This window comes from Microcaecilia unicolor, chromosome 3 (assembly GCF_901765095.1).
Source record: "Microcaecilia unicolor chromosome 3, aMicUni1.1, whole genome shotgun sequence".
NCBI classification, from domain to species: Eukaryota; Metazoa; Chordata; class Amphibia; order Gymnophiona; family Siphonopidae; genus Microcaecilia; species Microcaecilia unicolor.
In genome coordinates, this window is record NC_044033.1 from 447,110,210 (window position 1) to 447,129,339 (window position 19,130).

At 42.3% G+C, this 19,130-nt stretch overlaps 1 protein-coding gene across 1 annotated transcript in view; it reads right to left on the reverse strand.

Moving 5' to 3' along the window:
- The window catches only part of SNTG2 (syntrophin gamma 2), a 335,642-nt gene that overhangs the window by 247,745 nt on the left and 68,767 nt on the right, over positions 1–19,130 (reverse strand). Inside the window, exon 9 of the mRNA XM_030195159.1 lies at positions 12,757–12,884. Coding sequence (XP_030051019.1) covers positions 12,757–12,884 — 128 coding nt within the window. The remainder of the gene's footprint in view (positions 1–12,756; positions 12,885–19,130) is intronic.

Below are 19,130 nucleotides of genomic sequence, written 5' to 3' on the forward strand. Positions count from 1 at the left end.
TTTAATTTTCAAAAGGGTGACTATGACAAAATGAGGGAAATGGTTAAAAAGAAGCTAAAACAGGTCAGCCGCAAAGGTTAGGAATTTAAATCAGGCATGGACATTATTTAAAAATATCATTGTGGAACCCCAGGTCAGATGCATTCCATGTATTAACAAAGGTGGAAAAAAGAGCATGCGATAGACAGCATAGCTAAAAGGTAAAGTGAAAGAGGCTATTAGAGCCAAAAGAGCATCAAAGAATGGAAAAAGAATCCAAATAAAGAAAATAAGAAGCAACCTGGTTGATCATAATATACTATTAAACAGACTAAGAAGCATACGTGTCACATGGAGTGGAAGAGTAGCCTAGTGGTTAGGGTGGTGGACTTTGGTCCTGAGGAAGTGAGTTCAATTCCCACTTCAGGCACAGGCAGCTCCTTGTGACTCTGGGCAAGTCATTAAACCCTCCATTGCCCCAGGTACAAATAAGTACCTGTTTACAATATGTAAGCTGCATTGAGCCTGCCATGAGTGGGAAAGCACAGGGTACAAATGTAACAAAAAATAAATCTAGCAGAAGGAAGATCAAACACAGTCTGACATATTTCCACAACTTCCTGCTACTCACTAACTTGCAGAGTTCCATAAGGGTCCATTCTAGCCACAATACTATTCAATATCTTATTTAATTTGCAAGTGCTTTACATACTGCCTAAACACACAATGTGCCACTAAGTGGTTTCCTGGCACCCTTAGCCACCTTGATTCAAACACTAGAGTCCTGCTCTTACATCTATATAGATGATATTAAAATTCAAACTACTACTTATCATTTCTATAGCGCTGCAAGGCATATGCAGCGCTGTACACCATACACAAAAAGACAGTCCCTGCTCAAAAATCTTACAATCTAGATAAGACAAGCAGACAGACAGACAGACAGACAGAACAATTAAGGGTAAGGGAATAAAGAGGTGAGGATAAAAGGACAGGGCAAGTGAGCAGTGGTTAGGAGTCAAAAGCAGTGGTAAAGAGGTGGGCTTTTAGTTTGGACTTGAAAACAGCCAAAGAGGGGGCTAGACACACAGGCTCGGGAAGTCTATTCCAGGCGTGAGGTGCAGCAAGATAAAAGGAATGGAGTCTGGAATTAGCAGTACAGGAGAAGGGGACAGATAAGAGAGATTTATCAACAGAACTGCTTTAGATTCCACTTGCTCACAGAACTTACCTTGATAGCAACCTAACTTCAGCTTAGAAACTGTTAAAGAACAGCAGGGAGGAGCGAGTTTAGATATCTCCCCTGTTTTTTCACAGATTGAAGATAAATCCCCTTGAAAAAGCTTTAGAGTGAAACGTGGCTCCACGTTGGGCATTACGATGGAGTTAGAGTATTTAATCACGATGCACTAGTTTTATGGGTGATCTGGAATCATCACAGTTGACACACAACGCCAATAAAGATAAGTCCACTTTTAAGACATTTTTTATAGACCTTCGGGCGAGTAGCTTGAAGAGTGAATGCGGGGAGAAAGGAAGGAAGGGCGTGTGCGATGATGATTGGAGACTGTGTACCCTATCCAGATTCATTTGGTTTTATGGGCACTACAGAGTTACTGAGCACAGCATATTAAAAATTCATAAAAAATTGAACTGCAGTAAGAACAACAAAGTATTCTGGTGATTGAATACTTACACCAGTCATATTACTGGTTCCCTCACTTGATCATTGATTTAAAAAGATTTGGACAAGTTCCTGGAGGAAAAGCCAATGATATGCTATCGATGTCTAATACTGTAAACTACCTTGATGAATTTACTGATTGGCAGTATATCAAGACAGAAATAAATTTGGGAAATGGGCTCTAAATTATTATGGATTGCTCTTGACCTCCCTACTGCACTCAATGTAAGACATATCTTAGTAGATGCTTGGTTATCAGGGGTACAGACTGGGTACTGAGGGGTCTTCTATTTTTGAATGTATCAGCAGGTAGGGAGTCTTCTGTTTTGAAATAGAATGGAAAGGCGGGGTTTGGGGGTTCTTCTAATCGAATATGAAGGTGGAAGGGATCAGGGGAGAGTCTTCAAATTTAACGTGAATCAGGAATGTGGTGAGGTTGTCTGGAGGACACTCATTGTTAAATGGAATTTTAGAGTGGTGGGGGTGTAGGGATATGATAATGTGGGGTACTCTAAAGGGATTGAGAGAGAGAGTTAAGGGTGGTTTTGAGGAGAAAGCTACTATAATTTAATAGGATCAAGCATGGAGGTGCCAGGTTGGTGGAAAAAACACTGTTTTGTTTTAAATGTATTGAGACCAGGGTCATTTTTTTTGTTTGTTATTTGTCAGGCTTGACTGACCCCCTTGTCCCCCCCTGCAGTGTGACCTCAGCATCTTGGAACTAGCTCTACCTTCCCAATAAAAATCAGGCCATTGTGGAAGGGAAACTAGGAGAAGCCCTACTTGTCTAAGACTGGCTGAAACATCTGACACCTGGATCTCCCATACTATCAGCATTGCTAATGAAATAGGAAAAACATTGGCTGTGGGCGCATGGCTCAATCCCTCATTGTCTTAAAAATGGCTGCAATGTTCACAAGCTAATATAATTTACTTATAACTTCAAGTGAACAACTCAAATTCACCTATTATGATATCTTGGAAGAAAATACCTCAGACTTAGCCAAGAAACATACGCCCACCCTAATAGTATCGGGTTAGGGTAAAAAAGGTTCTTTAGCAACCATTCAATCGTAGGCTCAAAACCTCCTTTCTGTTCATTAACTTTTTCTTTTTTTTTATGGTCATGTCTTGTGTAACATTGAAGTCCCAAAGAATCAATATTTGATTCTTTGGAGTGGAGGAGTAGCCTAGTGGTTAGTGCAATGGACTGTGCTCCTGGGGAACTGAGTTCAATTCCCACTGCAGCTCCTTGTGACTCTGAGCAAGTCACTTAACCCTTCATTGCCTCTGGTACAAAATAAGTACTTGAGTATATGTAAACTGCTTTGAATGTAGTTGCAAAAACCTCAGAAAGGTGGTATATCAAGTCCCATTCCTCTTTAGTGCAGTATTTTAAATAAAATGTGTTAATTCCTTTTCAAAAATATATATCTCAAACTTAGAGCAGTCATGAGCGGTATTGAGTGACAGCAGGAACCCAATAGGCACCCATTTCACTGTAGCTTCTTCAGGAAATCATGTCTATTGTCACTTGTATGCACTCGTTCTAGATATGCTGCTCTCCTGCAGCACATCTGGAGTGAGTGCTTGCTTGAATGAGTAGATGATGGTATAAGTGTCAACCAGCTCTACCTTCCCAACAGTGAGTCAGCATAAGCACATATCCTACCCTTTGATAGTTTTCATGAGACCAAGTGAGATTAAAAAAGGTTGTAAAAATAGGGTTTTGAAAGGTGGTGTTTGAGATTCTTGTCAGATTGAATATATGCAAGGGTCCTTTTAATAAGCTGCAGTAAACCTTGGTCCACAAGATTATGTACGGTGAAGTCCCAGGATATATGGTCAACCTGATCGATCTCCCAACCAGAAACAGAACCAGAGCATCATGTACCTACTTGAATCTCCACTACCCAAGCAGCAAAGGACTCAGATACAAATTAACCTATGCATCCAACTTCTCCTACATAGGCACACAATTGTGGAAAGCACTGCCAAAGACTGTGAAAACAATCTACGACCTTCTAAATGGCGCACGGGACATTTTTTTCTTTACATTTATTTTTCTCCCAGTTACTAGTTATGGCTCCAGTACACTTTTTATTCTTGGTACTGTTCCTTCCTAATCTGTTTCTCCATCTGAAATCACTGTACACTGCAGTAACACATTGTCCACCCTCTGTATTCATCATCTCACCATCTCTTTTTTTCCTCTTCCTTTTTCTCAGCTCTCAACCTTCAACATTTCCTTCCTTCTATTCATCCATCTCCTTTCTATCTGAGTACACCTCGCCTTCATCATACCTCTCCTACTCTTCTCCGTACTCTCTTGCTCCTTCTCCTGCTCTCCGCTCGGGTCATTAATCCCAATCCTGGTCCTCCACATCAGCTCTCATCCTATTTGTGCAGGTCACACCGTGATATCTCCAATATAATTTCTGTTCCTCTCTTCCCCCCTTCTTCCCTGCCTTTCTCTTGCACTCTGTGGAATGCCCGCTCTCTGTCTGTAACAAACTTTCCTACATCCATGACCTCTTTATCTCTCGTACTCTCCATCTGCTTGCCCTAAAGCTTGGTTTTACCCTGAAGACTCTGCCAAGTTGCAGCCCTATGCCATGGAGGTTATCTTTTCTCCCATACTCCTCGCCCAGTTGGCCGCGGAGGTGGTGTCGGGCTACTACTTTCACCCTCTTGTAAATTTCAACTTCTTCTTCTACCTAGGTCTCACTGGTTATCTTCCTTCAAAGTCCACTCCATCCATCTATTTGCTCCTCTGCCTCTCCGAGTAGCATTCATTTATCGACGCCCTGATAAGTACCTTTCTTCCTTCCTCACTGACTTTGATGCCTGGCTTTCCTTCTTTCTTGAGCATTCATCTCCTTCCCTCATTCTTGGGGATTTTAACATTCATACCAATGATCCCTCTGACTCTTATGCTTTAACATCCTCTTTCAATCTTCAACTGTGCTCCACTACCCCCACTCACCAGAATGGCCACTGTCTTGATCTTATCCTCTTCTCAAACTGCTCACTCTCCAGTTTCTGTGCCTCAACTCTTCCCCTCTCTGACCATCATCTGATAACTTTCACACTTAAACACCCTCCTCTCCAGTCCCGTCCAATCTTAACCAATATATTTAGGAATCTTCAGGCTATTGGCCCTTCTACTCTGTCCTCCAGTGCATCAAATCTCTTCTCTACCACTATGTTATCCAAGTCTGTCAATGAGGCTGTCTCTTCCTATAATACTATTCTCTCCTCTGCTCTGGATACTCTCGCTCCTCCCATTCCCAGTTCTGTAAAATGTACCAAACCCTAGCCTTGGCTGACCTCTAGAATCCACTACCTGCATTCCTGTGCCCATGCTGACTTCATGCATTTCAAATTCTTGCTGACCTCCTCCAGTCTGCTCTTTTACTTGCCAAACAGGACTATTACATCTAGTTGACAAATTCTCTTTGCTCAAACCCTCAATATCTCTTTGCCACACTGATCTCTCTCTCCTCAAAGTGCCTTCACCTCCAACCCCCCTTCACTTTCCCCCCAGACTCTGGCTGAGTACTTTCATGATAAGGTTCACAAAGATTAAACTTGAATTCTCAACCAGGTCACCTCCACCTCTCTTTCCCTTAGTCCATTCTCTCAACCCTCCAACCCCTGCCTCCTTTTCTTTCTTTTCTGAAATCACTGAAGAGGAAACTACACATCTTATTTCCTCCTCGAAACTATCTGTTCCTCTGATTCTATTCCCATCCATCTACTTAACACTATCTCTCCTACTGTCCTCCCTTTTATCTGTCATATCCTCAATCTTTCACTGCCCACTGCGACTGTTCCTGATGCCTTCAAACATGCCGTAGTCAAACCACTCTTTAAAAAACCTTCATTGGACCCTACCTGTCCTTCCAACTATTGCCCCATCTCTCTCCTCCCTTTCCTATCCAAGATACATGAACGCGCTGTTCACCACCGTTGCCTTGACTTTCTTAAATCTCAAACTATTCTTGATCCACTTCAATCTGGCTTTCACCCCTTCTTTCAACTGAAACAGCGCTTGCTAAAGTCTCCAATGACCTGTTCCTGGCCAGATCCAAAGGTCTCTATTCTATCCTCATCCTTTTCGATCTATCTGCTGCTTTTTACACTGTTGATCACAGCCTACTCCTTGATATGCTGTCCTCACTTGGATTGCAGGGCTCTGTTCTTTCCTGGTTTTCTTCTTATCTCTCCCAGCGTACCTTTAGTGTATACTCTAGTGGATCCTCTTCTACTTCTATCCCACTGTCAGTTGGTGTACCTCAGGGAGCTGTCAGAAGGCATTTGGACAGCTGGCTTACAAAATTGTCATCATATAATAGGGCTTATCTAGACTCTACCTGTGGCACACAAGTGTTTAAAACATGTTTAGAGTACCACACTTAAATCATTTATCTTCACTGTAATTCACTATAAATAGGTACTGCAAATAATAGAGCAATTCAAAAGTTCCATGGATCTAAAGTCCTTCCTATTAACAAACAGGGTCCCATCTATATCAATTTCAGATAGCAAAAGAGGGCACTTTCAGACAGTTGTCAGTAGTAGACATTGGCACAAAAAAGGTTCTATAATCTCTCTATGTAGCTTTTGACTGCTAGGCAAAGGATCTTCTATGTAGCACATAGTTTTGGAATTTATCTGCACATATAGAATTTGGGATATAACGCTACATAATCATTTAAAGCATTTTTTAAAAAATCAATAGAACTACCTAAATTCAACCTTGTACTTTCAGCTTAATCACAGGTAGAATTATTAGGGTTCACAGACCCAGGGGTCAAAAGGCTATTACCATTTAATATAGGGACTATGTTCATAGCAACAACAAAGATGGAAAGAAGGGGCCCAATATTAGAATGCTTTAAGTGGGAAGAAGAGGCTTCTGTCCACTTAAATCCCCTAGGGCAGCTCAACCCACGATATTCAGTGGCAATAACTAGGTAATTCTGTGAAATATCATCTTTGACTGTTTATATGAAAAGTGGGCAGGTCAGGGGCAGTACTGGGGGAAGTGTTAGGGAGGAGCCTACAGTTATGTGGATGCCAGCAATATTCAGTGCCGGCACCCTCATCGCTAAGTAGCTTAATTTAAGACAGCTCAAAACTGTCATAAATTAGGCCACTTATGGGCTCATTTTCGAAAGAGAAGGACGCCCATTTTCGACATAAATCGGAAGATGGGCATCCTTTTCACAGGGTCGTCCAAATCGGTATAATCGAAAGCCGATTTTGGACGTCGCCAACTGTTTTCCGTCGCAAGGAACGCCAAAGTTCAAGGGGGCGTATCGGAGGCGTAGCGAAGGCGGGACTTGGGCATGCCTAACACTAGGACGTCCTCGACCCATAATCGAAAGAAACAAGGACGTCCCTGACAAACACTTGGATGACTTTACCTGGCCTTGTTTTCCTTACGACCAAGGCAAGAAAAGGTGCCCAAAATGACCAGATGACCACCGGAGAGAACCGGGGATAACCTCCCCTTACTCCCCCAGTGGTCACTAACCCCCTCCCACCCTCAAAAAACGACCTTTGCGAGCTGCCAAGAGAGGTCGCAGCAGCCATTTTGTGAGGGCAGCTGCAGTTTAAACTTTGTGCGGGCTGAGGGAAAGGTGAGAAGGAAGGAGGGGGATTGCAGCAGTTTAGGGAAATTTTAAAGTTATACAGGTCCCGGCCAATATTCAGCCAGGACCTGCATAACTCTCATATGCGGACCCCAGCTGAATATTGGCTGGGCCTGCCCGCCCATATTTAGCCCCCAGTATTCAGTACTGGTGTCCAGATAGGGCCTGGCACTGAATATCAGGGGCTAATTTAGCCAGCGATGATTAGCGTTTTAAAAAACGCTGACCACCGCCAGCTGAATATCGGGGGGGAAGGTCAATACACATGTACCCTATTACTGCTAATCAAAAGGATGTACCACTCACATGGATTCAGAACAGCATAGAGAAACTTACAAAAGATTCTCATGCTAAACTGAATTTTACTTTTAAAACACTAACAAACTTGCATTCACTAGCAGCAGTTTAATAGATTTCACCATACAATTGAAAATGTGTGGGTGGAGCAAGGACTTTATAAAATATCATGCTGAATTCTATTTGAATTCTTTGTACATATGCTATAATTATCTTAATGGTGGCTTTCTTCATGCTTTAGTTGGCCCAGAACCTTCAATTTCTGAGAAAAATAGAAGTAGTTTTCATCCTTGACCCTTTACATGACTAATAATATCTGACTTTAATTAACAATAGCAATGGTTTTGAATACAAAAAAGAAAATAAAACACTCCCCCCTTTTGGTCTGGAGCTTTTGTGAAACTGTGAGAATAAAGAATGCATTTCAGGATATTAGATTCATGAAGCACAAGCCTGCTTCTAGTTTGTCCTAGGTACAGTTCAGATTTATATACCATAGAAATGAGCTACTTTGACTTTTGTTGTATTTTCACAACTTTAAATAGATTCAATGTACTGCTTGTGTAACCTTTGCTTGTTTGATGAGCATCAGAGAAGGTTACTTTTAGTAATTTTAGAGTTTTGGGTTTTTTTTAAGTGAAGACTGGGACCAGCAAGAGCTGGGAAGCTGACTGGCACAGTAATCCACTCACTCAGCATTCTCCTTTCATCCAATGTCAGTTCATGCCAGAAACTGCAGTTCTGAACCATAAGGTTTACTTAAACTTAAATGATGCAGGAAAAAACATAGACCAGCTTTTCAGCATTAACTATGTACAAGTAGTAGTAGAAGAAGAAGATAGTCTTAATGGGTTTCCTTATTAAAACACTACCTTGATAGAGATCTACTCTCTTTGGACCCCTCCTCCAGAAAAGAGCTGCTCTGTAAGTCTCTTTTAGATTGTAGGGCTCTCTAAGCTTTCATTGTAGTTGGTCCTTTCTCTGATGGGCACACTGCTACTGGGGTTCACTATCTTGTTCCTCTTGAGACTCTTCATTGGTTCCCTCTGATTCCGTCAGGCTATTTTCTTGTTATTTTTTCCTAGTTTTGAGCTGGTTCCCCAGTTCAGTTCTTACCTGTTGCAAATGCAGCAGCTTTGTAGGTTTTGTAAAATACAGGTCTCCCTACTCTTTTCTGGTGCAGTAGCCTTAGTAGCCAGAGACTCCTTCCTAAGTCAGATGTACAGGTACTGGAGAGGATGTAGACACATCTTTTCCTCTTGCACTAAACATGCAATAGCCAGGAAAGCTGGAGTCAAAGACAAGACTACTACTACTAGCGGGCTTGATATTTATACCAATACAGCTTCTCTTCAAAGAATATCTTCTCCTAATATTGTCCATCGCAGGTAGAATAACCTGCCCCCTGTTTCAAAAACTGTGATTCTAAATCAAAAGGTTACATTCTTCTAACCTGGTAGAATCACTAGAGGACCCTGCTGGGCAAGTTTAGAAATGCATTTCTGTTTTTATTACATCATGTTGTGGTACATGCCAAGTTTGACTTCTTGGGGGTTCCCAGCTTAATTTTTGTCTCATATATTTCTATTTCCAGTTTGTGAGACCTTGTTCTGTATTTGGAGAATGTCTATCTGTGTTTTTGAGTAAGACTGGAGATATGGTATTCTGTTTGCATATAGTTTCTGTGTAGAACTCTGTAGCAGTCCCACTCGTTCTGTTTTACCAGTAGTGTGTGTATTAGTGTTCTAGGGCCTAGTGTAATATTTGCAATGATACCTATTCATAAGTAGGGTTCATGCTGATTTGAATTAAAGGTTGTATGGGAGGTTTTCTACATGTATATTGTTAGGATTTTTTTTCAGAGTTTTGTATTATTTCACAATGTGCCTGGTAGTGGAGAGGTAGACATTGTTATTACTCATATGACATAAGAATCAGAAAATATTTATTTATTTATTTATTAATTAGATAGATAGCTAGATAACTATCTGTATATATTTATTTTTATGTTAACTTCCATGGAGAAATGTGTTCTGATCTGCACCTGTCTTGGGGGGGAGGTAGAGTTTTCGTGGATACAGATAATGTTTACTGATGATATAACACTACTAGTGCCATTTACTTCTGATCCCTCAAGTGCATTATTGATTGTGAAGAAATGCTTCATTTATATAGGGATGTGGGTAAGATATTGTAAACTGAAAACAAATAAGATCAGAGTGACACTTTTATGGATGGGCGTAGATATTTTCTCAAATATCTACTATAATAAAAGGCACCCTGAACGTTCTGAGGACAAAGGTTCTGAACTCACAGCACAACGATAAAGGGTTCGTAAGTTCATGGTGGTGAAGCCATCCCACTGACAATGCCTCCCAGGCAGCCCCGCCCTCGCGTCAAACATGATGACAACGAGGGCGGGAAAAAGGAAAAAAAAACGTTACCAAGCAACGCAAAGCGACATAACAGGGACATATCAGAACAAAGTACACCACAAGAAGGGAGTAGCACTGCACACTAACAAAGCACGAAATGTTACCAGGCAATGGAACGCAACATAGAACGGACCTATCAGACGAAAACCCAGAAGAAAAAAGGGAGGAGCATTCAGCTGTAGAGAACCAATCACAAACAAATACATCAGAATAAGGGAGGAGAAAAAGCAGCACAAACGAGCACTTAACATCACTGATGGTGATGGCGGCGGGGGGAGATTACTATTGTGCTCCTGCTCAAGGTATGTGCTGCCGGCATAATCAACGTTCAGACCCCTTCGAGCCACAACCCCGCCCCCCTCCTTGCAAATGGACACTGGCATGAAATCCTCCTCCGCGACAACAATCACCCTCCTCCCAGAACGAAACCCTCACGAAACGATTCACCTCAGCACTTACATGTCTGAAGCATAAGCAAAAAAAAAAAAAAAAAACTAAAGCAGACCCCTCCGAGTCACAACCCCGCCCCCCCTTGCAAACTGAAACCAGCATTAAAGCCTTCTCAGCTAAAACAACCTCTCTACCCCCTCCTTCCAGAACGAATCCCTCCCGAATCTCAGTAAAACCACCCATCCCCCCATACTCGCCTTACTTCCTCAGCACTTACATGACTGCACTGGGATTCATAGCAACCCCTGTCCTGTAAATCCTCAGCACTTATATGTCTGACGCATAAGCAAAAAAAGAACAAATTAAAGCAGACCCCTCCGAGTCAAAACCCCGCCCCCCTTGCAAACTGAAACCGGCATTAAAGCCTCCTCAGCTAAAACAACCTCTCTACCCCTCCTTCCAGAACGAACCCCTCCCGAATCTCAGCCAAACTACCCATCCCCCCATACTCTCCTTACTTCCTCAGCACTTGCATGACTGCACTGGGATTCGCAGCATGAAAACACTCTCAGTTCTCCATTCCCCATCCCTCCCCCTTTAAATTAAAAGACACACAATATCAAACAAACTCTGACACTCCCCCCCATCCTCCAACTGCTCCCCACAGCCAAATCACCCACTCCACAACAAACACTGACCACCATCCACATATTTACAAGGAAATGTTACAAATATAATGAACAATTACAAAACAAATAAAACTTTAAAAAAACTGTTTGGCTTTTTTCAAAACACTTATATCCCTTAATATCCAATAGGAAAAAAAAAAACCACATGCTAGTGCCTGTTTTATTTGTTTTGGAAACGGGCCTTTTTTACTAGTCAGTTGATAATACAACAATTCCTTCAGATTTTTCTTTAAAATGTTGGAAATAATTTTAGATCCTGTGCTGACAATGTTTATTCAAGTTTCTACTGTAGTATCTAAGGTATTCTGGAAATTACACTTGTTAAGACAAATCCACTTGTTTTCATAAACATTAATTTCAAATATTGAATCAATCTGAATTATTGTAATGATCTTTACATTGTCCATGAAATTACATAGTAGACTTCAACTACTACAAAATACAGCAGCAAGAGTACTTTATAGTTTACAGAAATATGATAGCATTACACCTATATTATATGATTTTCACTGGCTGCCTTCAAATGCCTGGCTTCAATTTAAAATTTGTTTTCAAAATTCTACATGGCCTGGCACTATCTTAAATATCTTCTGTAATCACTGTTTGACTTTATATATTCCTGACATTAGAAGTATTAAATCTAAAAAGTTAGTAACATATCCATTTGATTATCAAGCAGTGTCCAATTGGATACTCTTCCTATTTCCTTAAGAAATTGAACCAATTATTCATTATGTCATAATTATTTGAAGACTTTCTAATTTAAAAAATGATTTCTGTAAGTTGTACAGTTGGCTATTCAACTCTTTTGTAATCTGCCTTAGGCTAATTTGGACAAGACTGGACTATAAATTACTATATTATTATTAGTATTAGAATTAGTATTGAATGCTATATTTACAAATATTTAAGCCACATGTTTTGTAGTCCTTTTTCAAAACACCTAAATGACCTTTCCTGTGCAAATTTGCACTGTGCAATATAGGACAGATAAGTGCCTGGAGACATGAGTCTAAGACTCTATATCTGAGATCCACATTCATGGACTCTGATGTACCAGGTCCAGGACCCTTTTGCAGAACTCAGGTCAACATCTCCCACATTCAGGAGACCCATTTCTGAGATATACACATCCAGGAGCCCCAAATTGAGGACTTCTGACCTGGGACCCTAGATCAAAACCTGCACAGTTTTGCTCAGGAGTCTCAGGCCAGGGTTCCTCTGATTTGGAAGTCCAAGGGTAGCCTGTCTCTGGCATCTGAGACAGAAAACTCTTGTCCTTGAAAGTTCATATGTTTCTAAGGCACCACAAGCTTCTGATATTTTTCCCTCCATAACCTTGTCTTTATGATGTACAATACACCATAAGCATTACTGAAGTGTTTTTTTTTCCCTGCAGTTTTATTGGCTGGAAGTTAAGATAAATCTCCATGGAGTTGAACAGCGGCATCTTTCTACACTGTTATAGAAACCAAGTATGTTTTTCTAGAAACAAGATAGTTAACCTTCTAACTCTAAAATATTAAGGGGCCATTTTACAAAGGTGCAGCAAGCCTACCACACGCTTTGTAAAAGGGGCCCTAAATCTTTAAACCCCCATCTACCCCTTCCATAATGCAAACCTTAATTTATCTGTTCCAGTTCTGAACCTTGAAATTCGAGCCATTGACAGAGGAAGTGATAAGGTGTCCAGCCAATGCTTCTCATATTTTGGTTCATTAGCCATGGGTGAAGAAGGTGATGATGGTGCCTGTAGAGAATAAATAATGATCAGTGAGCACACAATTTTAGTAAATTCTGCATGGTTAATATGAAGTTCTCTCTGTAACATCTTCTCAACTAATTAAATCATTAAGCAACAATGAGCTGAGCAGAGTGAAAGAGAACATGAGATGATCATATATAGGATTATCCATTAAAAAACAGGAAGACTGCTTTTATTTAGATTACTATCAAATGAAATTCTTTAGTTAGTGTTTCATTTTTATGACAGTAACATGTTATAAGAACAAGCTAGCAAAAATAATCCCAACGTTATGCCTAGGTATTTATCAAATAACTACTCTTCTACCAAGAGACCAGGCTGGTGGACACAAGAGTACTATTAAAGGAGGACTGCTCTTTTAAACCATTGTTTGATAAAGTACTCAGTGTGATTATTGATTTTTTGAATTTTTGGAGGACTCTCAGAGTATTAACTCACCCTATAAAATGAGAATTTGCCCAACATTTGTGCATCTCATTGGGTGGTTGAGCATCTCAATCATAGAGCCTCTCCGTGGTTTGTTATTCTTTTTTTATTTTTTATTTAAATACGTGTTCCCTTCACGAAAACCACAATAGTGCTCAAACACTTCAAAAAAATGTATTAAAAGTAACAGTCCAGCAAGTATCTCTCGTGCCACTATCCCTCTTATAAGATTTTTTTGACTAATTCATAGTTCATATATTCAAGAGGCACTGTAAAGAATATTTAAATTCACTTAGCTTATCGTGAGCTTCTTCGATAATTCTATTAAATCCCCATCCACTATATAAGTGGATCCAATATGGGTTATTTCCAATAATTATATTCCACCACAAGCGCCACACCAAGGTGAAAATCTTCACACCCCGGTTGGGCTGTATTGCTGTCTTCAAAACATCACACTGCAGTCCACCTATAGCAAAGTAGTACTGGAAAGGTTTGCCTGGCAACTATTCTCACACAAGGTAAAAATACAGAAGCCTGCAGTTTACAGGTGACATATATGTGACCTATCTAATCCCTGTCTAGTAAAACAACAAAGCAAAAAAGGGATTGTGGCCAAATTTTAATGAGAGCCCACTTGTTGTAATCCCTAATTAGACCAGTGAACTATGTTCTGTTCCCATTTGTTCCTGTGATTGACTTCCTGTGAGCTTTCCTTATTGGCTGTTAGCTCTGAGCTAGGGCCAGCCCTCCCTTTCTGCCCCTGAAGGCTGCGTGACTGAGAGAGCCCAGTCTTCCTAACATGCCTTTGTGATCAGCAACTGTTCTAGGGGCTGATCATTCTTTAATCTACTGTAATTCTATCAAGATTTTTCACCATCTCCCAAGTCATTATCCCCAAGTTATTCCTCTCAGCTGGGCTGAGATTCTGGCCATCTCCTTGCTTCTGAGGTGGCTAGATACAGACTTTCTGGACAAAAGGCCACAATTCTTTTACAAGCTTCTGAACTGTAAGTTGTTTTTTCTTTGTTTATTCCAAGTACTACAATAAAGAAGATTTGTTTAAGAACTAAGAGTCTAGTGGTGAAGCTTCTGCTTGGGGATAGTTTATGCTGGCTGTTTAAGCTACACTATACTTTACCTAGAACAAGTATACTTTGCCAAGAACAGTACAACCCCCTTCAAACTACTGTGATGATATCAAGATTTTACCAGTGTAAAAGCATAAACAGCATCATTAATCAGTGTGTTGTTGAATAACTCCCAGCTTCTATCTTGCACGGAGTGCTGGTGGAGAACAGACTCCCAGTTTGCAAGGCAAAAAACTGTTGTCCAGCACATCTGAACTGTAAGTTATTTTTCTTTGTTTGATTACTGCATTAGAAAAGATTTTGGTTCAAGAGTTCTGAGTCTTCTCATAGTGATGTTCTATACTCTGATTTAAGCTGCATGCCAGTCATACCCAGTGAGAGGGCAGAACAGTAAAATCTTGTGAATGAAAGTGAAATCTTGAGAATCTCAGAGAAATCTTGGAAGAAACAGTGAAAAACTTGGGATTCTTCAGTGGGCTTCAGTTTTCTATTTTTTTGATAAGCCTGGAACTGATGAATATGAATATATACATATACTCACACATACACACACACACACACACACGTATACACACACACATACACACACACACACGTATACACACACATACATACACACACACACACATATATATATATATATATATATATATATATATATATATATATATATATATATATATATATATATATATATATATTCTCCATTAAAGAACAGGAGATATGTTGTTTGATACTCTGTCACCATTATGGGTTATCACTCATCAGCTAGCAGGACCAGTTATGTTCGGGAAGTCATCTTCCATCCAAGTGCATAAATATAAGCCATTTATACTGGATTTGTCTCAATCAGGCAAACTAAACTGAAACCAAAAAATGTCATTATTTTCAAAAGAAATATTTTCTAGTCTGTGACAGGCTATTCAGTAGCAAAAATAGTAATTACACTCCATGTTCTAGAGGTAATATACAGTATGGTGAGCTGCATAAAGGTATGGGTTTATGCGGCTTTTATGACTAAAGATGTTAAATTTGATATTTTACTGCAAATTTTGAGTTTATTTTATGAGTTACTGTAATCCACTTCACTGGAATGCTTTGTAGTGTGTGTAATATAAATCATACTTTAAGTTTTAAGTTTAATCAGAATATGATATATTACCCAACTAGAGAGCCTTATAAGCAGCTTAGGTACCTTAATATGATTAAAAACAAACAAAAAAAAGAATGGATAGAAATTAGTAGAAAGATGAAAGACACGATCTTATTCATGACAGAGACACAGAGCAGGAAAAGGAACAGCTACGTGTATCCAGGCCAACTCACTGCACACTCCAGGACCCCAAGAGAGCTCAGCAAGATATGGAAGGAGATTAAAAGTCTAATGATCAAATACACCCTGAAATTAAAAAAAATTTTAAACATCTAAAAAGAATATTCTAGGCATAAATAGGGAGAAAGAGTGCTGCAAAGCATGGGGCTCATGACACTAAGGGGGGAGATTCTGTATATGGTGCCTAAAAAAAACAGCGCGGAAATCAATGCTGACTAAGCATATTCTTTGAGCAGCACCTAGATTTAGGCACGGTAAATAGAATACCTAAACTGCTTACCTCCATTTACACCAGCAAAAATGTGGCATAAATCCCGGTGCATAGATTTAAGTGCAGTGTTCCATATTCTATAACTATGTGCATACATTTTGGAATGTCCATGAAGCACCTATTTCCCCTCCCATAAACACACCCATTTCTGCTTGCACATGTTGGAAAGAAAGTGGAGGAGTGGCCTAGTGTCACATTTCCTGGCTGTTCTGAGCTGGGCACTGGTGGCCATCTTGGATTCAGGTTTATTGCAGGGTTTGGCGGCCATCTTGGAGAGGGCTGTTAGGCCAGGGCAGCCATCTTGGAGGTGGCAGCTGCAGGAAGGAAGCCCTTATTTGGTCGCATGGTGTTCCTGATGGGGGCTGCCATCTTGTTTTCAGCTGTGCCTGGTTGAGCCTGATTCCTTCCTATTTAAGGCTCTGCCCTCAGTCTATCAGTGCTTCGGCTTCTACTCGATTCGCTGACTAGTAGCAGTGCTTTGGATCTACTTCTGACGGATACCTGGTTCTGACCTTTGCCTGTTCCTGGACCTGCTTTTGACCGCTGCCTGGTACTGACCTCTGCCTGTTCCTGGACCTGCTTTTGACTGCTGCCTGGTACTGACCCCTGCCTGTTCCTGGACCTTCTAGTGACCGCTGCCTGGTGTGGACCTGTTGCCTAGCCCTGGTTTGCTGTGACCTGCTGCTTGGTCTAACCCTGTGGACTTTGTGCTCTCTGTTGCTGGCCGCCCGAACTCAGGGGCTCAACTCCTGGGGAATAGTGGGAGGCACAGAGAGGACTCAGGGTTTTGGCCGACAGCCCGGTGAGGGTTTCCTTCATCGTGTTTTCACGGGCTCACCTCTCCGTGGAGATACATTAGAGAAAGCCGAAGCCATGAGCTCGTCGGACAAACCCGACCTTACCAAACTAGCTCGGATTGTACAGCAGCAGCAGGGTCAGCTGAATCACTTGACCACCACCCTACAGAGCGTCTGTGCTCAGGTTCAGACAATCCAGACCACCCGGTCCAACGCTTCTGCTCCTCCAGAGCCGGCGGGCCCGCCCGCCGGGTTCCGCCTTCCGGACCTGCCACGTTTTGATGGTACTCCCGCCGCCTGTCGCGGATTCATTAACCAATGCCGGATGTTGTTTGACCTGCAGCCACGAGCCTTCCCTTCAGATCAAGCCAAAGTTACGTACATGATGACTCTTTTGTCTGGACCAGCCTTAGCCTGGGCTACCCCCCTGTGGGAACAGAGGGATCCAGTTTGTTTAATTTCAGTGAGTTTTTACGCCAATTCCGAATGGTATTTGATGTGCCCGGAAGACCTTCCTCTGTAGCCGGAGAGCTGCTGCGCATGCAGCAGGGTACAGACTCCGTGGGAGTGTACGCCATCCGATTCCGGACCCTTGCAGCCGAGCTGGGCTGGAACCAGGAGGCGCTGACCGCCATATTTTGGCAAGGATTGAATAGCCGCATCAAGGACGAACTAGCCGGACGAGAAGTACCTACGTCCCTAGATGCCATAATCTCCTTGTGCACTAGGGTAGACGTCCGGTTCCAAGAGCGAGCTCGGGAGCGGGCGGAACAGTGCCCTGGACTCAGACACTCCTCCACCCCGCAGGACTGTCGAACTCCGAGACCAGCTCCGGAAGTTCCAGCAGAGAGATCGGAGGAACCCATGGTATTGGGCCAGTCTCGGCTGACCGAAAAGGAGCGAATGTTTCGGCGTAGAAACCGACTCTGTTTCTACTGTGGAGAGTCCGGCCATATGGTAGGCCAATGTCCCAACAAGTCGGGAAACGACCAGGCCCAGGACCACTGAGGCAGGTGGCCCTGGGTCATGTATCTTCTAAGCCAGAACCAGAGTCCCCTCCAGCGGAGAAGCTGGTGGTGGTTCCCCTGACCCTGCAATTTCAGGACGCGGTAGTATCCACGTCTGCCTTGATTGATTCTGGGGCAGGGGGCAACTTCATCGCTGCGGACCTCCTGCCTGGGTTGGGGAGTTCCTGTATGACCTGTGTATCACCGTTGCAGGTGACTTCAGTCCAAGGCATGGCATTGCCCTATGCCATTACCCAAGTCACAAAACCCCTACAGATGAGATTAGGGGCGAGTCACACGGAGACTATTCAGCTCTATGTTCTGCCCAAAGCCATTCATCCGGTGATCCTGGGAATGCCATGGCTACGCCAGCACATGCCGCAGATCAACTGGGAGACGAGGGATGTGGCCAGTTGGAGTCCTCGGTGCCAGGAGACCTGTCTTGAGACCGTGGTTCCACCCAGTTCTAAAGTGGAGGCGGCCACCAGGAAGGTAAGGGCCCAGTGCCCTGGGCTTCCTACTGAGTATCAAATGTTCCAGGATGTCTTCGATGCCCGGGAAGCAGAGATCCTTCCTCCTCATTAACCATTTGATTGCGCCATCGACTTAGTGTCGGGACAGATCCCACCTCAGGGACGATTATACACCCTCTCTCGCGGAGAGTCAGATGCTATGTGGCAGTATGTCCGGGACAACCTGGCGAAGGGCTTCATTTGACCCTCTTCCTCGCCGGTTGGCGCGGGGTTCTTTTTTGTGGCCAAGAAAGATGGGTCATTACGGCCATGCATCGATTATAGGGGGTTGAATGCCATCACCGTCAAGAATAGATACCCCTTGCCTCTCATCCCGGAGCTTTTCGACCGAATCCAAGGGGCCACCATTTTTTCTAAATTGGATTTACGGGGTGCTTACAATCTAGTGCGGATTAGGCCGGGGGACGAATGGAAGACGGCCTTCAATACTCATGAAGGGCATTTTGAATATTTGGTCATGCCATTCGGCCTTTGTAATGCCCCAGCCGTCTTCCAAGATTTTATGAACTCCAATTTTCAGGATCTTCTATACTCATCGGTCATCGTCTACCTGGATGATATTCTCGTTTTTTCTTCCTCATTTCCGGAACATGTGAAGCATGTCCATACAGTACTTCAACGACTGCGGGACCATCATCTCTTTGCGAAGCTCGAAAAATGCGCATTCCATCAACGCAGCCTCCCTTTACTGGGCTATATCCTTTCAGCAACTGGATTACGGATGGACCCCGGGAAGGTGCAAGCTATTCAAGATTGGCCACGACCACAGGGAT